This window comes from Thamnophis sirtalis, unplaced genomic scaffold (genome assembly GCF_051295495.1).
Source record: "Thamnophis sirtalis isolate CommonGarterSnake01/CBP01778 unplaced genomic scaffold, rThaSir2_p1.2 scaffold_4, whole genome shotgun sequence".
NCBI lineage: Eukaryota > Metazoa > Chordata > Lepidosauria > Squamata > Natricidae > Thamnophis > Thamnophis sirtalis.
Window position 1 is genome coordinate 29467077 of NW_028261384.1, and position 19774 is coordinate 29486850.

At 33.4% G+C, this 19774-nt stretch overlaps 1 protein-coding gene and 1 pseudogene across 1 annotated transcript in view; both read left to right on the plus strand.

The window, feature by feature from the left end:
• SPAG6 (sperm associated antigen 6) overlaps positions 1-19774 on the plus strand; it is a 44056-nt gene that overhangs the window by 1020 nt on the left and 23262 nt on the right. Inside the window, exons 2-4 of the mRNA XM_014072475.2 lie at positions 933-1028; positions 11900-12066; positions 16530-16713. Coding sequence (XP_013927950.1) covers positions 933-1028; positions 11900-12066; positions 16530-16713 — 447 coding nt within the window. The remainder of the gene's footprint in view (positions 1-932; positions 1029-11899; positions 12067-16529; positions 16714-19774) is intronic.
• On the plus strand, positions 14269-14400 carry LOC148045792 (U2 spliceosomal RNA; annotated as a pseudogene).

The window sequence follows — 19774 nt, forward strand, 5'->3', positions numbered from 1 at the left end:
AGGTCCCTTCCAACTCTATTATTCTGTATTCAAACCTGGTACTATAGATCTTCCAACAGTGTAAACGCATTGCTGCTGTAATTGAATCTGTCTACTTTGCTGCTGGTTATTATCTTTCCTTCCATCTTTCTTAGTATTATGGGCTTCTCAGGAGAAATAAATACTGCATAATGAGTCCAGGATATGATTGGAACATAGTCATATGGATATAAATGAAAACTTATGGAACAAATTGAGACATAATTTTCATTGATTGATTTGTTTGTTCTTTTGGTTGTCATGATTTGTTTGTTCTTTTGTTTGTCATGTGATGATTTGTTTCTCCAAAAAAAGTTCAAAATATTAATATTCTGCCCTGATACTTCTTCAGTTGATTGTCACAGGGAAACTATTGCCTGCATGGTTCTGCTCTTTGTAGGTTTTGACATACTCTGACATCTGAATATCTTTTTTAAAAGCTCCAATGCAATCATACCAAGTCTACAGTGTTATTTCTTGTTTGCTGATTTCTTTACTGTTGACAAATCCTAAAAGATAGAAGCTATTCAGTAATTCATTGTCAGTTCTGAGTAGCTGTTATTCTTCTTGCCTCTGATTTGATCTTCATTATATTTAATCTCAGTTTTTACTGTGCTCCTTGACTTCCATTACTGGATCTTATTATTTTAGAGAACAAATACTTAATTATATAAAGCAAATACTGCATCTTTTTTCTTCTGGCCCATCTCCATGCCATCATTTATTTTTAAGTTTTAAGGTGTCACTTCCCTTTTCATGTAACATTTCTGAAAATTTATCATTGTTTTTCATGCAAAGATCATAACAAAGGAAGATACATAACATGTCTTTTTTTTGTGGATGTGCTTCCAAAGTTGTTTGTATAGAGCAGTCTTGCTGAAATGTACTTACTCTACTTTCTTTTTTGTTTGCAGTCTTTGAGCAATATCAAAGAGCCCGAACACAATTTGTCCAGACAGTTGCAGAACTAGCTACTAGGCCCCAAAATATAGAGACTCTCCAGAATGCAGGTAAACAAATAGAAACAAGACTATCAAAATGTTTTTTTAAATCTTCATTAGAAGCAGCTTAGTACTTTGAATCCTCTGTCTGTCTGTCTGTCTGTCTGTCTATCAATCATCTATCTATCTAGGCAAAAAGGCTAAAGATAAGATATTTATACATTAAAATTCTCTTGTATATTTACTTTCTAAAACTCCTCAAATAAATTATTAAAGATAATATGGATCAATTTTAGATAATGAAAGACAGAATAGAAGTGAGAAGCAATTCCCTGTCTAGTGCTCAGACTTTCTGACAGAAGTAACTGACATTGGAAAGCGCAGAAATATAATCAGGTTGGATTTAATAATATGTTAAAGGTTGAGCTAATTTTATATTAGCATTTTGATATATCTCTATCGGTAGTTTCTTTAAATGTCAATTACTCAATTGCTATTTTGTATATTTTTTTATTAGATTAGCAATGTTATATTTTTGATTGTACCTTACATAATTTCTAGGTATATTTAATCATTTTATCATTATATTTAAATGTAAAAAAAATTCAAACTGGGAAATTATTAGCCCCAGAAATCATGCATCATCTTGAAACACCTAACACCATATTTGTTTAGGGATTCTCTCAAGTACACAATATAATTATTAAAAATTGAACTTTCTTCAAAGTTGTAATTTTTTTAAAAAATGATTAAGTTATTGTTTTTAATTATATGTATTAGATGTAAGTCCTATCCTTTGTTTTTAAAATGTATGAAAAATCTATTGATGATTTATTGTAATATTGCTATTCTCAATTTCAATCATGAAGATATTAAAGAATAAGTTTGGTAAGGATATGCAGGATTAGGTGGTAATCCTGTAAATATTTACATATGAAAAAATAATTTTCATTGAATTCGGAAACAATACATTTTATAATAATTAACAAATAGATACATATATTGTATTTTCAAAAGTACATTTTCTGATAGTTGGAAAATGAATTTGGACTTTGATTTTTTTTCCTTATTATTATTTTTGTATCCCTTCTGATAGATAAGTCTTAGCAAGTGAAGTTGTGTTGTACCATATTCAGCTCTGTTAAAAAAACTATTGAATAATAATTTCATTTTATCAAGCCCTATTCCTTAAGAGAATAAACTTAATGAGAGTCTGAATATGGAAATAATATAGCAGGGTGTTCTTTGAAAAAAATTGAGTTAATTTTAATAATATTGCATACAAGATTGGCCTAATGATCAGTTCTTCAGTATTTTTAGTAGTGTTGTATATTATTACTTTTTAATTTATTCCTAGAAAGAAATCACTTACCCTAATTACAAAGCTTTTAATATGGAATTTCATTTCAAGCTTATCCTGAAGCAGCTCCTGTGCATTTAATTTTTTAGCCAGAAAAATATAGACCTTATCAGCAAGATGTAACAGCGAAAATCTTATAGTTACAGAAACAAGACATGGGTAATTTAATTTTTTAAACAATATAAGAAAGATATAAAATACTTAAAGCAGCAACATTTCTCTCCTATCAGAAAGTGCTCATGAGCAGGGGGGTGGGGAGGTATTTGTTCATATTAACAGAATTTGCCATAAAATTGCAAGTTTAGAACCAGACTAAATTGCATATGAGTTGCATTAGAAGCAATTCAATCTTTATAGATAAACTTTCATGTTGACTTCTGTTTGATCTAGTTCTAAGCCTGTTCATGTCTACTCAGATGCAAAACCTTCTGATTTCAATGTGGTAAACTCTTAGGTAAGTGGCGAAGGATCCCAGAGCACAATAAACCTTATTTATAATATTTAGTACTGTGTATTCTTATGATCTTGTGGTACAGTAGTATCGGTTTAGACATTGAATTAGGAATATTAATCCTTTTACTGCTTCTATTAAAAAGTATCAATTTTCATTGCCTTATATATATCTGAGTTGAATCACTACAAATCTATTATCCAGACTGCTTCCATCGCTTCATAAACCATAGTAACTGATCAGTAATTTTATACGATTTTTTTTTGAAATGTATACTGAACTGGAATAAAGAATTCCAATGATCCATTACACACACACACACACACACACACGTGTGTGTGTGTGTGTATGCGTGCGTGCATGCATGTGCACGTGCATACATTCTTAATTGTATTGGATGAAGCCACATAGGTTCTGTATGTTGAAAGTATGTGAAGAATTCAATAAATCCGTTCAATGCTATAGGATTTTTTTTTGTCAGGAAACAAATTTCAATAAATTGCAAACTTTATCACTGTTGATCTTGAGAGATGATGGCCCTCCGTCATTATGTGTAAGTGATAACTTCCATTGTGGCAATTATTTTCTTCTGGGGCCGGAAATTGCATATTTTTTTTAACTTCTCATCCTTATGACTGGAAAGTAATAATCAAAATCTACAAATCATTGTAATAATGATTTTCAGCCCCTGATTCAATATTGAAGAATTGCAGTTTTGGATAGTTGACTACCTATAGGAGAAAAAGATCCTGGAGTAGGAGTCTGAAGAGGCTTCTGACCAGAATCATTAGGTGTCTGAAAATGCTCCAAATCCAACCCTCTTTGAATTCTGTCGACTCTTATCTAGCGCCAATTTAGTGGTTACTGTTAATTAACTAAATTCCCAGTTTAGGCTTGTGCAATAAATCTTCTTAATTGAAACTTAATGTATGGTCCTGTCTCTTTCTGCCTGACAGTACCTAGCACCACACCAAGACTGACTAGAACAGAACAGACCATAAATTTGAGGTAATAGAAATAAAAATTGATCGTGAGTGGCCCTCTGTTGCGGTGCCATTAAGGTCAGACTAGATAGTGCAAAAGGCTTGGGTGGATTGGCATCAGGTTATAGAGGGTCTTCTAGAGAGGCCATAAGGCTTATGGTGCAGGAATTCAGGGACATCAGGGTGGATGGCTAAAGTATAGGTACTGTAGTTCTTATTTAATTACCACAATTGGGACTAGCAATTTGGTCATTGAAGAAAGTGGTCACTTAGTGAAATTGTGACTATGTTTATGATCTCACTTCAGTTTTCCTTTGCTTTACAGGCCTGTGAAGATCATAAATATATAGATTGGTTGTAACATTTTTCACTACCAAATGGTCATTAAATAAGTCAGCTGCTAAATGAGAACTATTTGTATAGGGATGAGCCAGGCCAAGTTAACCATAAAGCTGTTAAAATAATTCAGCACCAAAGCAAAGAAAAGAAAGAACTGAAGCCATCTTTGTGTGAGCTTTCAGTATAGCAGCTTTTTCAAATAGAGGCTATTTATGTAAAGGGAATATTAACTTATCAGTCTTTCAGGAGGCTGATTGATTGATATCTTTGTGGCAGTAAATAAATATTGCTCCTGAACTGTCATAAAACAAACACAGGAATGTTCCAGCTGACTAGCTGGAGCATATGTGGTCTTGTGGATGCAGAGGTAGAAAATGCATGGAATTACCCAGCCCCACTCACATGCTCATGGCACAAACTAGTGTTTGATTTTCCATTTAGGAAAGAGGATACGTTATGCCACCAATTCCCACCTTGACATTACCACAGGTTGCATTCTATGTGGCAGCCATGTCACCAGTCTCCTTGCTAGGGTGAATTTAGGCTTGCGGGTTTGCTTTTTCAATAAATATGCTTACCTGCCATCTCAAAGGTAGGCAGAAAGAAAGAAAGCTGTTCTTCATAGTCATATTTATTTAATAAAATTTATATGGCCCCTCTGTCGCTGTCAGTGACTCTGGGCAGCTTACAAATTTTTTTAAAAAAACCCAATATACAAACAATAAAAAACAATATTACCCCCATCCCATATTATTTCCTTCCATCTTAATAATAAAGCTGCAGGGCTCTGAATTCATATCTAAGCTCCATATAAGGGTGGGGGAAAGGTTGGGGCAGGGGAAGCTTTTTCATAGATGAAAGCATTTCCGAGATTTTAGCAGGGATTTTTTCCATCACATTTTTATTTCTGCCTGGCTATGATTTATGTACTAAGTCTGTTGTTGCATTTATTGTTTTTTAACCTTTGACTCATAAGAATGTCTGTATTTTGTGTGATAGTTCAACCCTGGTGGTTTGCTCTCTGTATGTATGATTATGGACAGCTGGTGGCCAGACTTTGGATAAAATGCTTTTGGGAACAGGTTAAGAATTCCTTGTGAACTGCTCAACATTGTTTTGCTAGTATGATTCAGTTCAGTTGGTATATTCTTGCTTGCATTTGTTAATTAATTGTTAATTAAAACAATAATTAATTTGTCTCAGGACCCAATACAATTAACACAGGCTTTTTATAGCCTTTCAGTGCTGAAAGATAGTCTCCAACTGTAGAAATCCCAGTATCAGAGGGATACTGTACATTAAACCGTGATGGCATAAGGTCACTGGAGATTGAGCTTGATGGCTATAGCTGGGATGGAGAGGCTTACTCTCTTTTTAATTCAGCTCACTCCAGATATTTATTATTTTTGCTCTTTTCTGCTTCTTCATTTCAACTCAAACTAATTGTGATCTGTAGGCCCAATATTAGTTTTTTCCCCCAAACTTGGAGCAAAGCTGTGATAACCCCCCCCCCTCAAAAGATATATATTGGGTTTTCACATTAAGCTATTAGTCATTTTATTTATTTTTGATAGTTGTGTGACTCTCATGGCATATCTTGAATGTGAGCCCAGGCAGTTGTAGCATATTCTTATACTATGGTTATGTAAGTTATACTGATCTGTGATCAAGGTTGGTTTTTTAAAAACTCTAGATGACCCTAAATCTAGATTTTGAGCTATCAAATGGTAGGGTAATTTGGTAAGTTTTGCCCTTGCTATTACATTGTTTTCAAATGCAGCAATGTATTGTCTGCCATAGGAAGAAATGGCAGACTTATATTTACTTGGTAGAAAATAAAATTAAACCACCAAGGGTATCTATCATTGGGAACGGAGAAGTTCAGGATCTGAAGCAATTTTTCATCTTTTTTTATTCTGTAAGATTCAGATAAAAACTTAAGGATCAAAATCACTAACTTCAGAGTTTCTATAATTGCAATTAAAAGGAATAACTAAAGCACTATAGGTAGCAGCTCTAATCTTTAGGAATAAAATAGAGTTTTATCATCTCAGTAACAAGGAAGTTTTACCTCTTAAATTTCTTCAAAACAGGGGTCCTCAAACTTTTTAAACGGGGCCAATTTACAGTCCCTCAGACTATTGGGGGGCCAAACCGGCTGGGTGGGCATGGCTAGGTGGTCATGTGACTGGATGGGCTTGGCTAGGTCAGGTGACTATGCGGGCATGGCCAATTTAACAGTCCATTGAACAATGCACACAAATTAAACTTTGCTTGGTCCTGGGGGTGTTTTATTTGCTTGTGTTTGCAAGTTGCTCTTTTGGTTGCCTTTTTTTTTTTACTAGATCATTTTTTCAGTTGTTTAGGAGTCTAGTGGTCCACTTCAGGAAACTCAGTTTTGCAGCAATTCTTCTCAGCCTTAAGGAGCTTGAGAAATCTCTGTCTGTCTTTGTCTCTCTCCCTCTCCCTCTCTCTTTTTATCTATCTTCTGGAGGTGGGGGAGGTGAAAAACAGGCCATTTGTGCCAGTTTTTTGGCCTCCTGGGGTATCTGTGCACCCCATTTTTCAACCCCACTTCCAGAAGCATTCTGCAGAACAAAAACAGGCTGTTTTTGCCTTTTTTGGCCTCCTGGGACTTCTGTGCACCCCGTTCCCCACCCACCTCCAGAAGTATGGCCAGAACCAGGCAAAAATGGTTCATTTTTTGGTCAAAAACAGGCCATTTCTACCCATTTTTGGCCTCCTAGGGCATCTGTGCTCCCCGTTTTTCACCTCCCCACCTTCAGAAGCATTCTGAAGACCAAGAACAGGCAAACATGGCTCATTTTTGGCCAAAAATGGCCCATTTTGACCCATTTTTTGGCTTCCTAGGGCATCTGTGCTCTCTGTGTTTCACCTCCCCTGCTTCAAGAATGTCTCTGCAGGCCAAAATTGTCGACCTCACCTTTCAGTTCCAGCCCACAGGGCTCACGAAGGTAAGTTCTGCATTCAGCTGAATGGTGGGCAGGGCAGCCTCATGGCCCTGTGTGGGCCAGATTAATGGCTTCGGCGGGCTGCATGCAGTCCACAGGACGTAGTTTGAGGACCCATGCTTTAAAACATACACTTAAGGAAGGTTTTTCAAGTTATCAAGCATATGCAGATAAGATCAATAAAAAAATTGAAATACATTTTCATACGTCTCAGGTTTTTGAGTGTTATATATTATGTGATAATGATTTCAGTGACCATAAATACATAAGAACCCCAAAATGTCCTTTGTGTGTAGACTTTTATACTTTGCACTACTTCTTAAAAATAATGAATATAAATATGAAACGATCAGTTTATATACCACTTCTGTTACTAAATAACTGTTATATTGAAGTTTTATGATTTGATGTTTTAATTTTTAATGTATAGAATATCTACAACTAGAAGTTAAGAATGTGTTTGCATAATGTGTTAACCTTTTGGCAATGCTCATTTTGTTTGTGACTTGTACTGTATTGTATAATTCAGAATATCATGGAATGACAAAAAATAGAATTGATTGATTGATTGATTCATTCATTCATTCAATCAATCAATCAATTTGTATAGCTGCTCATCTCAAACGAGTGATTCTCAGTGGCAAACAATCATAAAAACAATTAAAATAAATATTAAAAAAGAAAAGTAATAGTTAATTGAATAAAACCCTTTAGATTAGGGGTGGGTGTATCGTATCAACATAGTCTTTTTTAGCTATCATTTTAAAAATATTTTATTTTTGGTTAAATTGTAAGTACCAAAAAATGAACTGGGATGTGTCCTAGGATTATTTTCAGAAATAAGCTCTGCTAACATGAAATAAGGAGGAAGGCTACATATTTATTTATTAGATGTTTAGTTCACCTTTATTATTTCAGATTGACAAACAAACATAATACTCCTTCCCCCTATTTTTCCCACAACAACCCTGTGAGATGGGTTGGGTTATGAGAGAGAGACTGACCCAAAATCATCCAGCTGACTTTTATACCTAAAGTTGAACTTGAACTCACAGTCTTCTAGTTTCTAAGACAGAATTTTAACCATTACACCAAACTGGCACCTATTCTTAATAAAAGGAACTAAAAAAATAGTAGAATTGTGTGTGCATATCCCATCTCCGATGCTTGAACATCATGTGGCCCTCTATGTGTAGGTCACAAAATGACATGAATCAAATTTGTGGCTACACTTTATAATACAATAGTCAAATCTAACATATGTGCAATCATTTCAAAGGATGTGGAGTTGGCAAGCCTCAATGACAGATATGTCCTTCCTGTGGAAATCTGACAACTTTCATAATACATCTGAAACACAGTAATGGGCATTATTACTGGGATATTACAAGAGGGTTTTCAGAAGTCATCAGCGGGAGGGATGTGAAATGGCTAATCAGAGGATTATAACCATAGTTTTAAAATGCATTCATGACCACAAAATAAGTAGTGTTAATTAGACAATGGGGATTTCAGTGATCTAAGGCTGTAGTTGCAATATAAAAATCCCATGTTACTTGATGCGTAGGATTGAAAAGTGAAACATATCACTGTTTTGTTTCTGATACCGGTAGTAAGACACCAGGTATTTACAAACTCTGGATAAAAGAGTCATGGTTTTCAGCTTCTAGTATTAAAGAAAAGAATCTGCTTTGGTAAATAAAACAGCCTTATTTAGCTTTTATGGCTATTGAGTTTGATAGATCTCACCTCCAAGTGTTTGATACTTTAAGAAATAGCAAAATAGTGAATTTCACATATTTTATGAAAGTATGTGCTTTTTCTTGAATCTCCTGCAAATGAACATAGTTGTTTTCTTCTGACATTAACACCAAAGAAGGCATTTTCTTTCTGAAAGACATTTCCAAATAAAACATATGTGTGACTTTTACAATAGAGCTGCATATTGGAAAGGATTTTTTTTTCCTTGATAGTGATTTATGATGCATTTTAATTATGGTGATTGAATAGGTTGCATGGATGAATCTATCAAGTTTATTTTTATTGTATTATTATATATTGCTAAAGTGTGTGTATATGACAGGTGGTAGAGTAATATTACTCTGATAATATATAATAAGTAATAACATTAAAGGGCCAGTTTGAGCTAATGACTAAGGGACCAATCTAGAAATCAGGAGTGTATGAGTTTTAGTACTACCTTAGGCATGAAAGCTGGCTGGGTAACTTTGGGCCAGTCGCACACTCTCAGCCTAACTCAACTTATAGGGTTGTTGTGGAGAAAATAGGAGGAAGGAATATTGGGTATGTTTGCTGCATTAAGTTTTTTATAAAAATAATAAAGGTGAAATAAAAATATCTTTAAAAAATTTAAGCATTATTTTTTGCCTCCCCAAGTTTTCATATTATGGCAGAAGAAAAAAATTGTCTAAAAGCCGAGTAAAAGCAAAGGGAAAGGAGGAAGAATATAAAGTAAATAAAAATAAAGGTAACATTTAAGGGAGTGTTGCTTTTGAAGGCAGTTGGCAGCCCCAGGGGTTTTGCTGTCTGGAATAAGGCAAGGCTAGAAGTAGGAACTAGCTCCTCTTCTTGAATGAATGGAAGAAAAATCCATCCTGTAGAATGCCCTGGCTTTGCTGTGGAAAAATAATATTTACAGCCAATTTTGTATTATTCATAAATGTTACATTGCTTCATTATACAGCTAGCATTCAGCCTGTACACTTGTTCTTTCTCTACATATAAATCATTTTCTCAGTTTGAGAGGATTTTTTTTATAAACGTAAGCAAAAGTAGCTGAAAACTGCACTGAGTAATTTAAATAGTTTCACTTAGCTTCTGATCATGTTGCCTAAACATTTCTGACTCTTAAGCAGAGTGTCTATCATTGTCTAGTTTTGACTCAGCATAAATAGAGTAAAATATACTATCCTTAGAGAGCTATCACTTCACTTCATAAATATAAACAAAAAAATTCCTATAGTTGCTACCCAAAATTTAGATTGCAAAAGCTATTTCATGATACCTCAGAGATATCATATATGTAATATTTTAAATCCAATTGAAATTCCTTGTTACCATTTTTGCATATATTTCTCATTAACTAACTAGATTGACGTCTGTCATAATTTTTTGGGGGGGAATAATAAAAAATGTGATGTTTTTATCAGTTACTTTTTTAAAAAAACCTTTACTCTTTTTGCAGATTTCAGTTATTTTTGTTTTCAAAATACAAAAATGAACTAATTCTAAGGATTAACCATTTCCTCATTTTACTAATTTTTTTGCTATTGTTTTTTAATTTTATTACTTTTGCATTGCATTGGAAATGTTGATCTATACATTTTTATTTGTTGCTCATTGGCTTTTTAATTCCATGACATGTAAAAGCTGAAAATCAAAAACTGTACTTAAAAGTGGGCAATCTCAAAAGACAACTTGGAAGAAGCTGGGTGTGAGTGAAATAAACATTCTGCTTCTGACTGTGCTGTGCTGGATGCCACAAATCCAATTAAAGTGAGATTCTGCATGTAACAGATTGCATATATTAGCAAGTCTAATCATCCTCCTTTTTCACAAGTAATTCCAACCCTGTTACAAGTTACTGGAGAATGACTAGTTAGTTATTGTTGCTCAGAATGTGATTCATAGGAAGTGATTAGATTTAACTCATTTCTTTTTAGAAATGAATCACTGACCACTAAAAGATTGCAAGCAGTATGTTTTCATTGAAAAAGTATTTTATTGGTTTAAAAATGAGTAAATGTTTAATCAACTTGGAAGAACTTGACATAGGCTATGTTTATTTTTAATTGTTTGTTCTGGGCTGTGTGTATTCAGTGCTAAAAAAATAAAAAATATATCAAAGTACTTTAGATTTGTGCAAGAAAATGTAGAAAATTATGATCTTTATACAGTTGCGTATATGTTTTTGTATGTTTTCCTCATATTTCTTAAGAGTGTTTTAATGAACAGAAACAGCAATAAACTATACATTGGTATAGTTTACAGATATAAATTATAATTAGGTATAATCTTTGTGGGACTAATAAACTGCTGTCGCCAAAGAAAATGATGTTTATAATTCAGTAGCAAAATATTTAGATTGAAAAGCATTAAGAAAAACTATATTGGAATAGGATTGACTTGTTTCTATTGGAGTAAAATTCTATAGAAGCAGGAATTCCCTTCAGTCCTATGCTCTTTCTGCAAATAAACATAAAATGCGAAGTTTTATTTATAGGATAACAAGAAGATGCAGTTTAACTGTAAGATTAGAGAACAAGATTAACATAAAATCAATGCAAGTGTGTTTAATATTTTTAAAAGTATAAAAATTATGTCTGCTATGTTATTACTGTTTTCTTTCCCACATCTTTAATAACCCCGAAGAGAGTAAAATGATTTTACAATGCAATAAACCCATCATCTAAGGAAGGTGGGCCGACTTCTAAGAAATAGAATTGATGCTCCAAATGTCTTTTAGAATCATGAGGGCTAGAAACCCATGCTTGTCCATCACTGAGAGTCCCTGTTCCAAGGAGTATCTTCTGGAATTTGGAACAGGGCAATTTTAAAAAAAGACTTCTGTTTTTCTGAAGCTTTGAATTCAAATCTGCTTTGTCCCATTGAACCACTTTGTTCTTTTTATTTTATTTTTGGCATTAGTGTCCCAATACTATCCTGGAGATAAAAAACATCAATTGACCATAAATTATGTTATGGGTAATATACAACTTTCAGGTTCTCTTAATTTTAAGAGTATGTTTTGTATTTCAAAAATAACATTTTTTTCTTCTTCCACTAATTATTATGTTTTTTTAATTATTATTCAGGTGTAATGGCTTTGTTGAGACCACTCCTATTGGATGTGGTTCCAAATATTCAACAGACAGCTGCTTTGGCCCTTGGGAGACTTGCTAATTACAACGATGATCTAGCAGAAGCTGTAGTTAAAGGCGATATTCTTCCACAGCTTGTGTATTCACTGGCTGAACAAAATGTAAGGCATAAACATAGTCTTAAGTATTTTTTTCTCTGTCAGAGTTAAATCTTCTGTCCTGATTAGCTTTTTAATCATTCTTTAGATATATGTGTTCTTATTGCACACCACAGGTAGCTTCTTGATAGAAAGTAGTTATTATTATGATTGAGTTAAATCATTTTAGAAGTCTACTTAATTATAAAAGCATGTTATTGGAAATTTTATTTATTGCATTATTACGTATTATATGTAACATATGAAAATTTTTGCTGTATTAATGAAATTAGAAATATTGTGTAATTAATTGGCTACAATAAGTTATAAACCATGTATAAAGCTTGCATTGTAACATACATAAGTATGTTACGTACATAAGTAACATCTTATAAATTATGAGTCTACAAGGGATTGAACAAGTGAATATGTTATATTTATGTAATACATTCTTATTATGTAAAGTAACATATAATAATTTCTGCTCCTTTATACCATAAAACCCTGCATGGTACTCATCTACCTAGGCCTACTTTTGCCTACTATTGCCATATTTGGGAAGTCTTCTTTGTAAAGGGTAAGTTGGCAGAAGGAAGGCATTAAGGGCCTCTGGTGAATAGTTGTTTCTCCAGGGGCTTTACCTCAAAGAAGGATATGAAAGAGCCATGGATTTTTCTACTATGTAGTTCATGAACAATTCATCTACTCTCTTCCCATATCGACTATCCTGCCTTTCTTGAAATACAACAAAGGTGGAAAGCTACCTTTCTTTCTTTCTTTCTTTCTTTCTTTCTTTCTTTCTTTCTTTCTTTCTTTCTTTCTTTCTTTCTTTCTTTCTTTCTTTCTTCCTTCCTTCCTTCCTTCCTTCCTTCCTTCCTTCCTTCCTTCTTTCTTTCCTTCCTTCCTTCCTTCCTTCCTTTCTTTCTTTCGCAGGAGATGTGCAGGGGGACAAAAGTTATGGCATTTTTTTTCTAAGATAACTTCCACGTAGCCATCAGTTCATTCCTCAGAAACCTTTTTGTACCACACTTGCAACAGTCAGTATTCCCCCTCAGCCAGCCAGCCAGCCAATATTACTTCCAACTGACAAATGGAGAAATGCAAACATTGGAGTCCAGAAAACACCCATCTTCTGGATTTGTTATTACTTTGTTGATTTTATTTTTATGTTCAGGGAAAAAAGGATCATTTAAAATAAAGTGGTGGTATGTGATTTCAGCAGAAAGAATTAAGCAGATGGAATGAAGTAAGAATACCTAACAATGGGAAACTGCCTGCCTTCCAGCTTCAGAGTTAATTCTGCAAAATCTAGTTCCATATATCAGAACTGCTAAAAAGAGCCATGATGAGATCATGGGAGCAGCTCCAAATCTTGATTGCAAATGCTTTGCGTAGAGTAGCATTGCTCAAAATGGAAAAATAATGTCTTTTGTCTTTTTGGAATTAAGAATACAAAGAACTATGCCTTTTTTGAATGCTATGAATCCTGTTCCTACTACTATTTTTAGTACTGTTTTTTATAATAATTCAGGTGTTTGATTTTGGGTTTTCCATCTCTGCATTTTCCTTTGTTTAAGAATTTTCATCCTTATCCTGGGTTATTATAAAATTCTGAATTGCTGCCTTCAGTTTGCTATTTAGATTCTGTTGAATGATAATAACTAAGACCAAAAACATAAATTTAAGAATTCATGTTAAGCCAACTGCTTCTGTTCTGGTGGAAACAGTATTTTGTATGAAACAGTATTTGTATGAAAAGTAGTGCAAAGTCTAGCAAAGTAGTGGAAATTTTGAAAGAATCAGGACTGGTTTGTATTCATGCCATTGGTTCTGAAGCAACTTAAGTATAAGTCACTATTTGTGTATTTTATTTTAAACTTTAAATATTTTGAATAATAAATATGATCTATTAGGAATTTAGCTTCTCGTGTCCAGTTAAATGAATGAAGACCACATAGGCTAACATTTCAGATTTCGCCCATCGATATTTTTTTTTAAAAATGACCTCCTGTTTAAAACATAATTATCTGGAAGTAAGAATTCACATGCTTTTTGCACACATAAAAGCACATTATTATTGCTTTGTAATTTGTTCTTTCAGCAGAAATCAAATACAATAAAAATACAACTATTGTATTTTTTTGCTTTTAAGCCCCAGTTCTTAAACCATTCTTTGAAGATTTTTCTATTATTGTTTGAAATTTAGATGTTTGTTTAGATTTATTTATCACTTCTCGGCCTTTTGGCTAAGATCAAGTGTAGTAGATCAAATTTATGTCATGAACAAATGCCATTTCCTAGTTTCATCTTAACTGTTATAACGATTATAATTTTTCCAAGACTACCGTAATACCTCTCAATTGTACAGTATTGAATTTCACCTGCATAATTCTCAGTCAGAATAATTTTGGGATTTGCTGACTGAAAGTTAGAAGACTTGAGGATTATTACATTTGAGAGCAACTAGATCTGGAAAGACTAGTGAAGTAAATCCTTTGTTATCTTTACCTTTTTGGTATACAGCATCTTGGTGACACAACATTTTAAATCTATCACGTACATTTACAATCTAATTCAGAGATAGCTATTTTTTTGATTCACTTATTTGTCCACTGGCCTATCCTTTTGCATGGTGAAGCTGATGCCCTCCCCATGCATATACAGTTGCTTGCAAAAGTTAAGCAGCCCTATTCAAATTATATATTTTAGTGGAACTTTAAATGAACAGAAGTTGGTACAAAGTTAAACACATCATCTTTCTGAAATTTTGAATGAATATAAACTATATGAGCATCAGTATAAGAAAAAGTGCATATACAATGGCAGATGTAGAAATTTGAATACACTTTCACTTACTCCACTGCTACTACTCCACTGCTACTACTATGTTTGCAAAAAGAAAGTAACTAATTTTTTCCTTATAATCAGCTGGGAATTTTTCTATTTTTGCTTTGTTATGTTTCTTTGCAGCATTTTTCTAGCTAGAAATCCTTCATCACATGAAAGGCAGACCTCTGATAATCTACGCTTTACTTCACATTCTATAAATCCATCAGAAACTACTAAGGAAAGTATGATATGATCAAAGAAGATTCTCCTTGGATAAATTAATTGCAGTATTTAAACTATCAGCACATAAAAGCAAAGAGTGAAGGATGAGAAAAGTTTTACTTGGCTGTTATGGGAAACTAGATGATGTCCATCCATCACTTTTGAACACAAAAGTTGAAAAGATTCATTAAGACCATTGAACCAGCCCCTGCTCTATGCAGAATTCCAAATTAAAACAAGCACAACAAATTACTTTTTATTGATGCAGTGAATGAGAGCCCTCTCTGGGTGATTGTTTCTACTTTTCAACTCTTCTTAGTATTAGGAAGTTTTTCCTAACATTTAACAGACTACTTTGTTTCCTCTGATTGAAGTGCATTATTCAAAATCATGCATTATTGGATGTTAGCAAACAGAAATTGGTCTTTTGGCTGTTACCCCTCCAGATTTATTTTCCTACAAGACCAATTCCCACGATTTTTCTGTGGAAGACAGCCTCCTTTACCTTGATTGTGGTGGTTCCATTCTCTGAACTCAAATATAAATGCTGCAGGAGTAAGATTTCATTCCTAGTCTTGATAATTTCCTTCTGTATTATCACAAAACATACTTGCTCTTTTAAGAACACATATTGAGGAAAAAAGATCCTATAACCTTAATACTTAATGTAAATGAGACAAAATACTTCTCTATTTTAGCGTGTGTATACCAGATAGACAGTGATTTATGTATTAGTAACTTCATGTGTTGAATATTGTATTGCTGGGTTATATCATTCAATGAGGATCTGTCCTTTTGTACAGAAGCTACAGTTTATGCAAAGTGTAGTTGCAAAATTATTATGTAGCACAAATGTATAATACCAGTTTTGAAATAATTGCACTGGCAGTTTTCTGCCAAAGGTTTAAGGCTTTGTTATTGTTCTATAAAAATAACTTTGGATCAGGATTCCTGACAGAGTGACATTATTTCATGGACATCTGCTTGATCATTGCAAATATCAGAGGCCTTCCTGATTACATCTGTTCTATAGACTCTTTTTATATAGAAAGCCTTTTGTTATTGTTGTGATTCATTCACTGGGACACCCTCCCCTTCAACAAAAAACCCTCTGCTGACTTTGTTGCTATTTAGGCACATTATACAAATCATTTTTGCTTAGTTTGATAGTGAAAAATCAAAGGGTGATTTTTTAAATATTTGAATTGGATTTTTATATTTTGAGCTTAGATTGTTTTCATATCAAATGTGTTTTTAATTTTATACAGCATGGGGAAGCATTGCATAACAGATGGCATATAAGTAGGTTAAATAAATCTATGTATTTATTTTTCAAATTTGGATACTGCCCTTTTTACATAGATTTAGTTGATTCATTTCTTTTCAGTGATGAGACTCCCTGGTTAAATATTCCAATCTTTTTTGTACTTTTGTAGCGTTTTTATAAGAAAGCGGCCGCATTTGTATTACGTGCAGTTGGAAAGCATTCTCCTCAGCTTGCCCAGGCAATAGTGGATTGTGGAGCTCTAGATACACTGGTAATTTGCTTAGAAGATTTTGATCCTGGGGTGAAGGAAGCTGCATCCTGGGCCCTTGGTTATATAGCAAGACATAATTCAGGTAAGATATTTCTTAGATATTTAGGTTGCATCAAGTATTTACATTATGAAAACAACACAGAAAACAGATAATGGGTCTTGCCGTCTATATGAGCAAGTAGACATGGATAGCATATATCAGATTTAAGAAAAGTAAATGGAACACAATGACTGTGTAGGAAGATGTGCTTGGTTCAAATTTAGCCTATTTCTAAAAAGGAGAATAATGCTGCAAGCTTAACAATATTGTAAAAACTGCTAGAATACATATATATCTATATATATATATTTATCAGCACAAAATAAACACACACACACACACACACACACACACACACACACACACACACACACACACACACACACACACACACACACACACACACACACACACACACACACACACACATATATATATATATATATATATATATATATATATATATATATATATATATATAAAAAGTGGCATGAAATAATGTTGGATTACTGGCACAATTAAAAAAAATATGCAGTTGAAATTCCACCCTTTCTTCTAATCCTTTTGTTTGTTATGTTCATACATTTTACTTTCTGTAAACAAAGACATAAGAATGAGAATTGGAACTGCCTCTCTTCTTTGTAATTCTAGCATCAATATAAATGCTAATTAGGATTATAATTTCTTGACCAGTACTGCTGTAATGCAGATATTAAAATAACTGGTTAATTTTTAAGGGAGGAGTAATTATGTATTTTTTATTCTGCATTTTAAATTACAGATTCTCTACAGCACAACTCCTAACAGTTATCAAATATTCTTAAGGAAAGCATTGCGAGGAGACTTAGATTAAATTATTTAATACTACTGTTTTTCTTGTTAAGTGTACTTACACACTTAGAAATCAGGAATGATAATGTAATTTGGAAAAAAGATACATTTTAAATAATACTTTTAAGCTCATCTATATTATTAATGACAAGCTTTTCTTTGTAAAAAATATTTAAACAAACTAGCAACAAAATAATGAATTTCTTTTTGTAAAAAAAAAGGGGGGGAGGATTTATTTAGGACAAAGAAAATATTGTTTACAAAACCCCCCAAAGAGATATGGAATAGATTTCTATCTTGTACATCATTCTAGTTTATAAATGGCGAAGAGTGGAAGACAGAGTAAAATACTTGTTACAATGAATTTGTAAATTACCAGAACATGCTTCTAGAGAGCAATGTTTCTTCTCCCATCATGAAGCAATTGTAGATTCAGACACGCAGAGAACCTGTGACCATGGAAACAGTAATACAAAGTGCACAAAATTGACCACACAGCAGATCAGGGGAATAGTTCCTCTCCCTATCACAATAGTCCTTGATTTTGAATTATATCAAAAGAGGCATAGCAAATCACTAAACATTTCCTTGAAGTGTCTCAATTAACAATGGATAGTTAGTGTGCAGATGACACAGGTAACTAATAAAAAAGATAACTGAAAGCTAATTAGCACATCTACCATCATTGTTAACTTCTTAGGGAATAAGGCACATCTTGAAGTTCAAAGGAAAACAGCCACCATGGGGGTTAAATAGTTTCCATATACATCTGGATTCTAGGCCAACTGAGTAATTCCTAACTCCTTGACCTATCTGATCTTGATTTAGCAGGCAATATGGAAACTGAATTCAAGATGGCCATATAATAAAACAAGGCAGGATACATTAGCAAAATGTAACATGTATTCCAGTCTCTAATCAAGGCTATAAATCATCCTGGAACAAAAGTCACAATAGGTGATTCAGAGATTGAACATGGTCAAATTAATGTTGAGGAAGAAAGAAAATACAGATTTCTTATTCCCACCACTATGAAGCTTTTAATATTCTTTTATATAAATTTTAATGTCTAATGACCTATGATATATTAAAATGATAATGAATGGGTGAAACTAAGATTTTTGAGGAATAAGAGTTATAAAATATGTTAAGGTGTGTTAGATTTATTCTAATATTTGTGCTTTTTTATTTGCTATCATTTTGGAAATTAATTGTGTTTTGGTGTTTTGCTACTGCAGAATTTAGATTTATTCAGTTTGTATGCTGCCCTATTCCCGAGAGACTTAGGAATCTGGGGACTGAAAAAACAAAATCAGTTTAAGAAACCAGAGATAGACTTTACTATGCAGTCTTGTCCAGTCATGTGTTCTAATACCAGAAGACTTAATTTTGAGGCGAAGGAGGATGTGATTCCCTGATTTAAGCATTTAACGTCACTCGTGTCAGGAGTATCTGTGGTGGCCTGAGCACTCTGCCAGTGAAAAAGGGTTCCCAAGGTCAGTTTTCAGCTGTGACAGCCTCCTGCAACCCTCTTCCAGTGAAAACAGAGCTCAGAAGGGCCTCCCATGGCCCTCGTAAGCTCTGTTTTCACTGGCAGGGGCACTGCAGGCTAGTCCTTCTCAGTTTCCAGGGCAGCCCCATGGGGCAGATCTAAGCACCCCACAGGCTGGATCGCGCCCTCAGGCCTTGTGTTTGACACCCCTATTTTAGATTTTTAAAAAAGATTATTCAACCTCTTTATAGTAGTATAGTTACTTTACAGTTATAATTTTATCTTCTACTGTTTAAAATTTGAGATTAGTTGCTAAGAGCTTGTTGGGGGGGAGCTTTTATTAAAATGGTTTTAGTATTTTGCTGAAATTTCTTTCAGCCCATTTGGATAGTATTTCAGTATTAATTTTTGAGACGGATTATAAAAGGAATTTTAGATATATTTCCTTTTTATGAGGCTTCTACTTTAAATAAATTATGTGCCTATTGCTACTGTAATACACATTTACCAAGGGGAAATACTTTATAAACACGTACCTGCAGTACACAAACAGCTTTTATGACAAATAGCATATTATTTAGATATGTGACAGAGTTTCATATTGGGAATAAAGTAGGGTGAAGTTGTAAATGCAGCAGAGATTTAGATCATGACAAAAATGTATTACAATATAACAATATTTATAAATATAATAAAACAACATTTGTATTTCAATTATATAAGTTGAACAAATTTTATCACGAGTAAAAAGTTTTTTTACCTTAGCGCACTGTAGGAAAA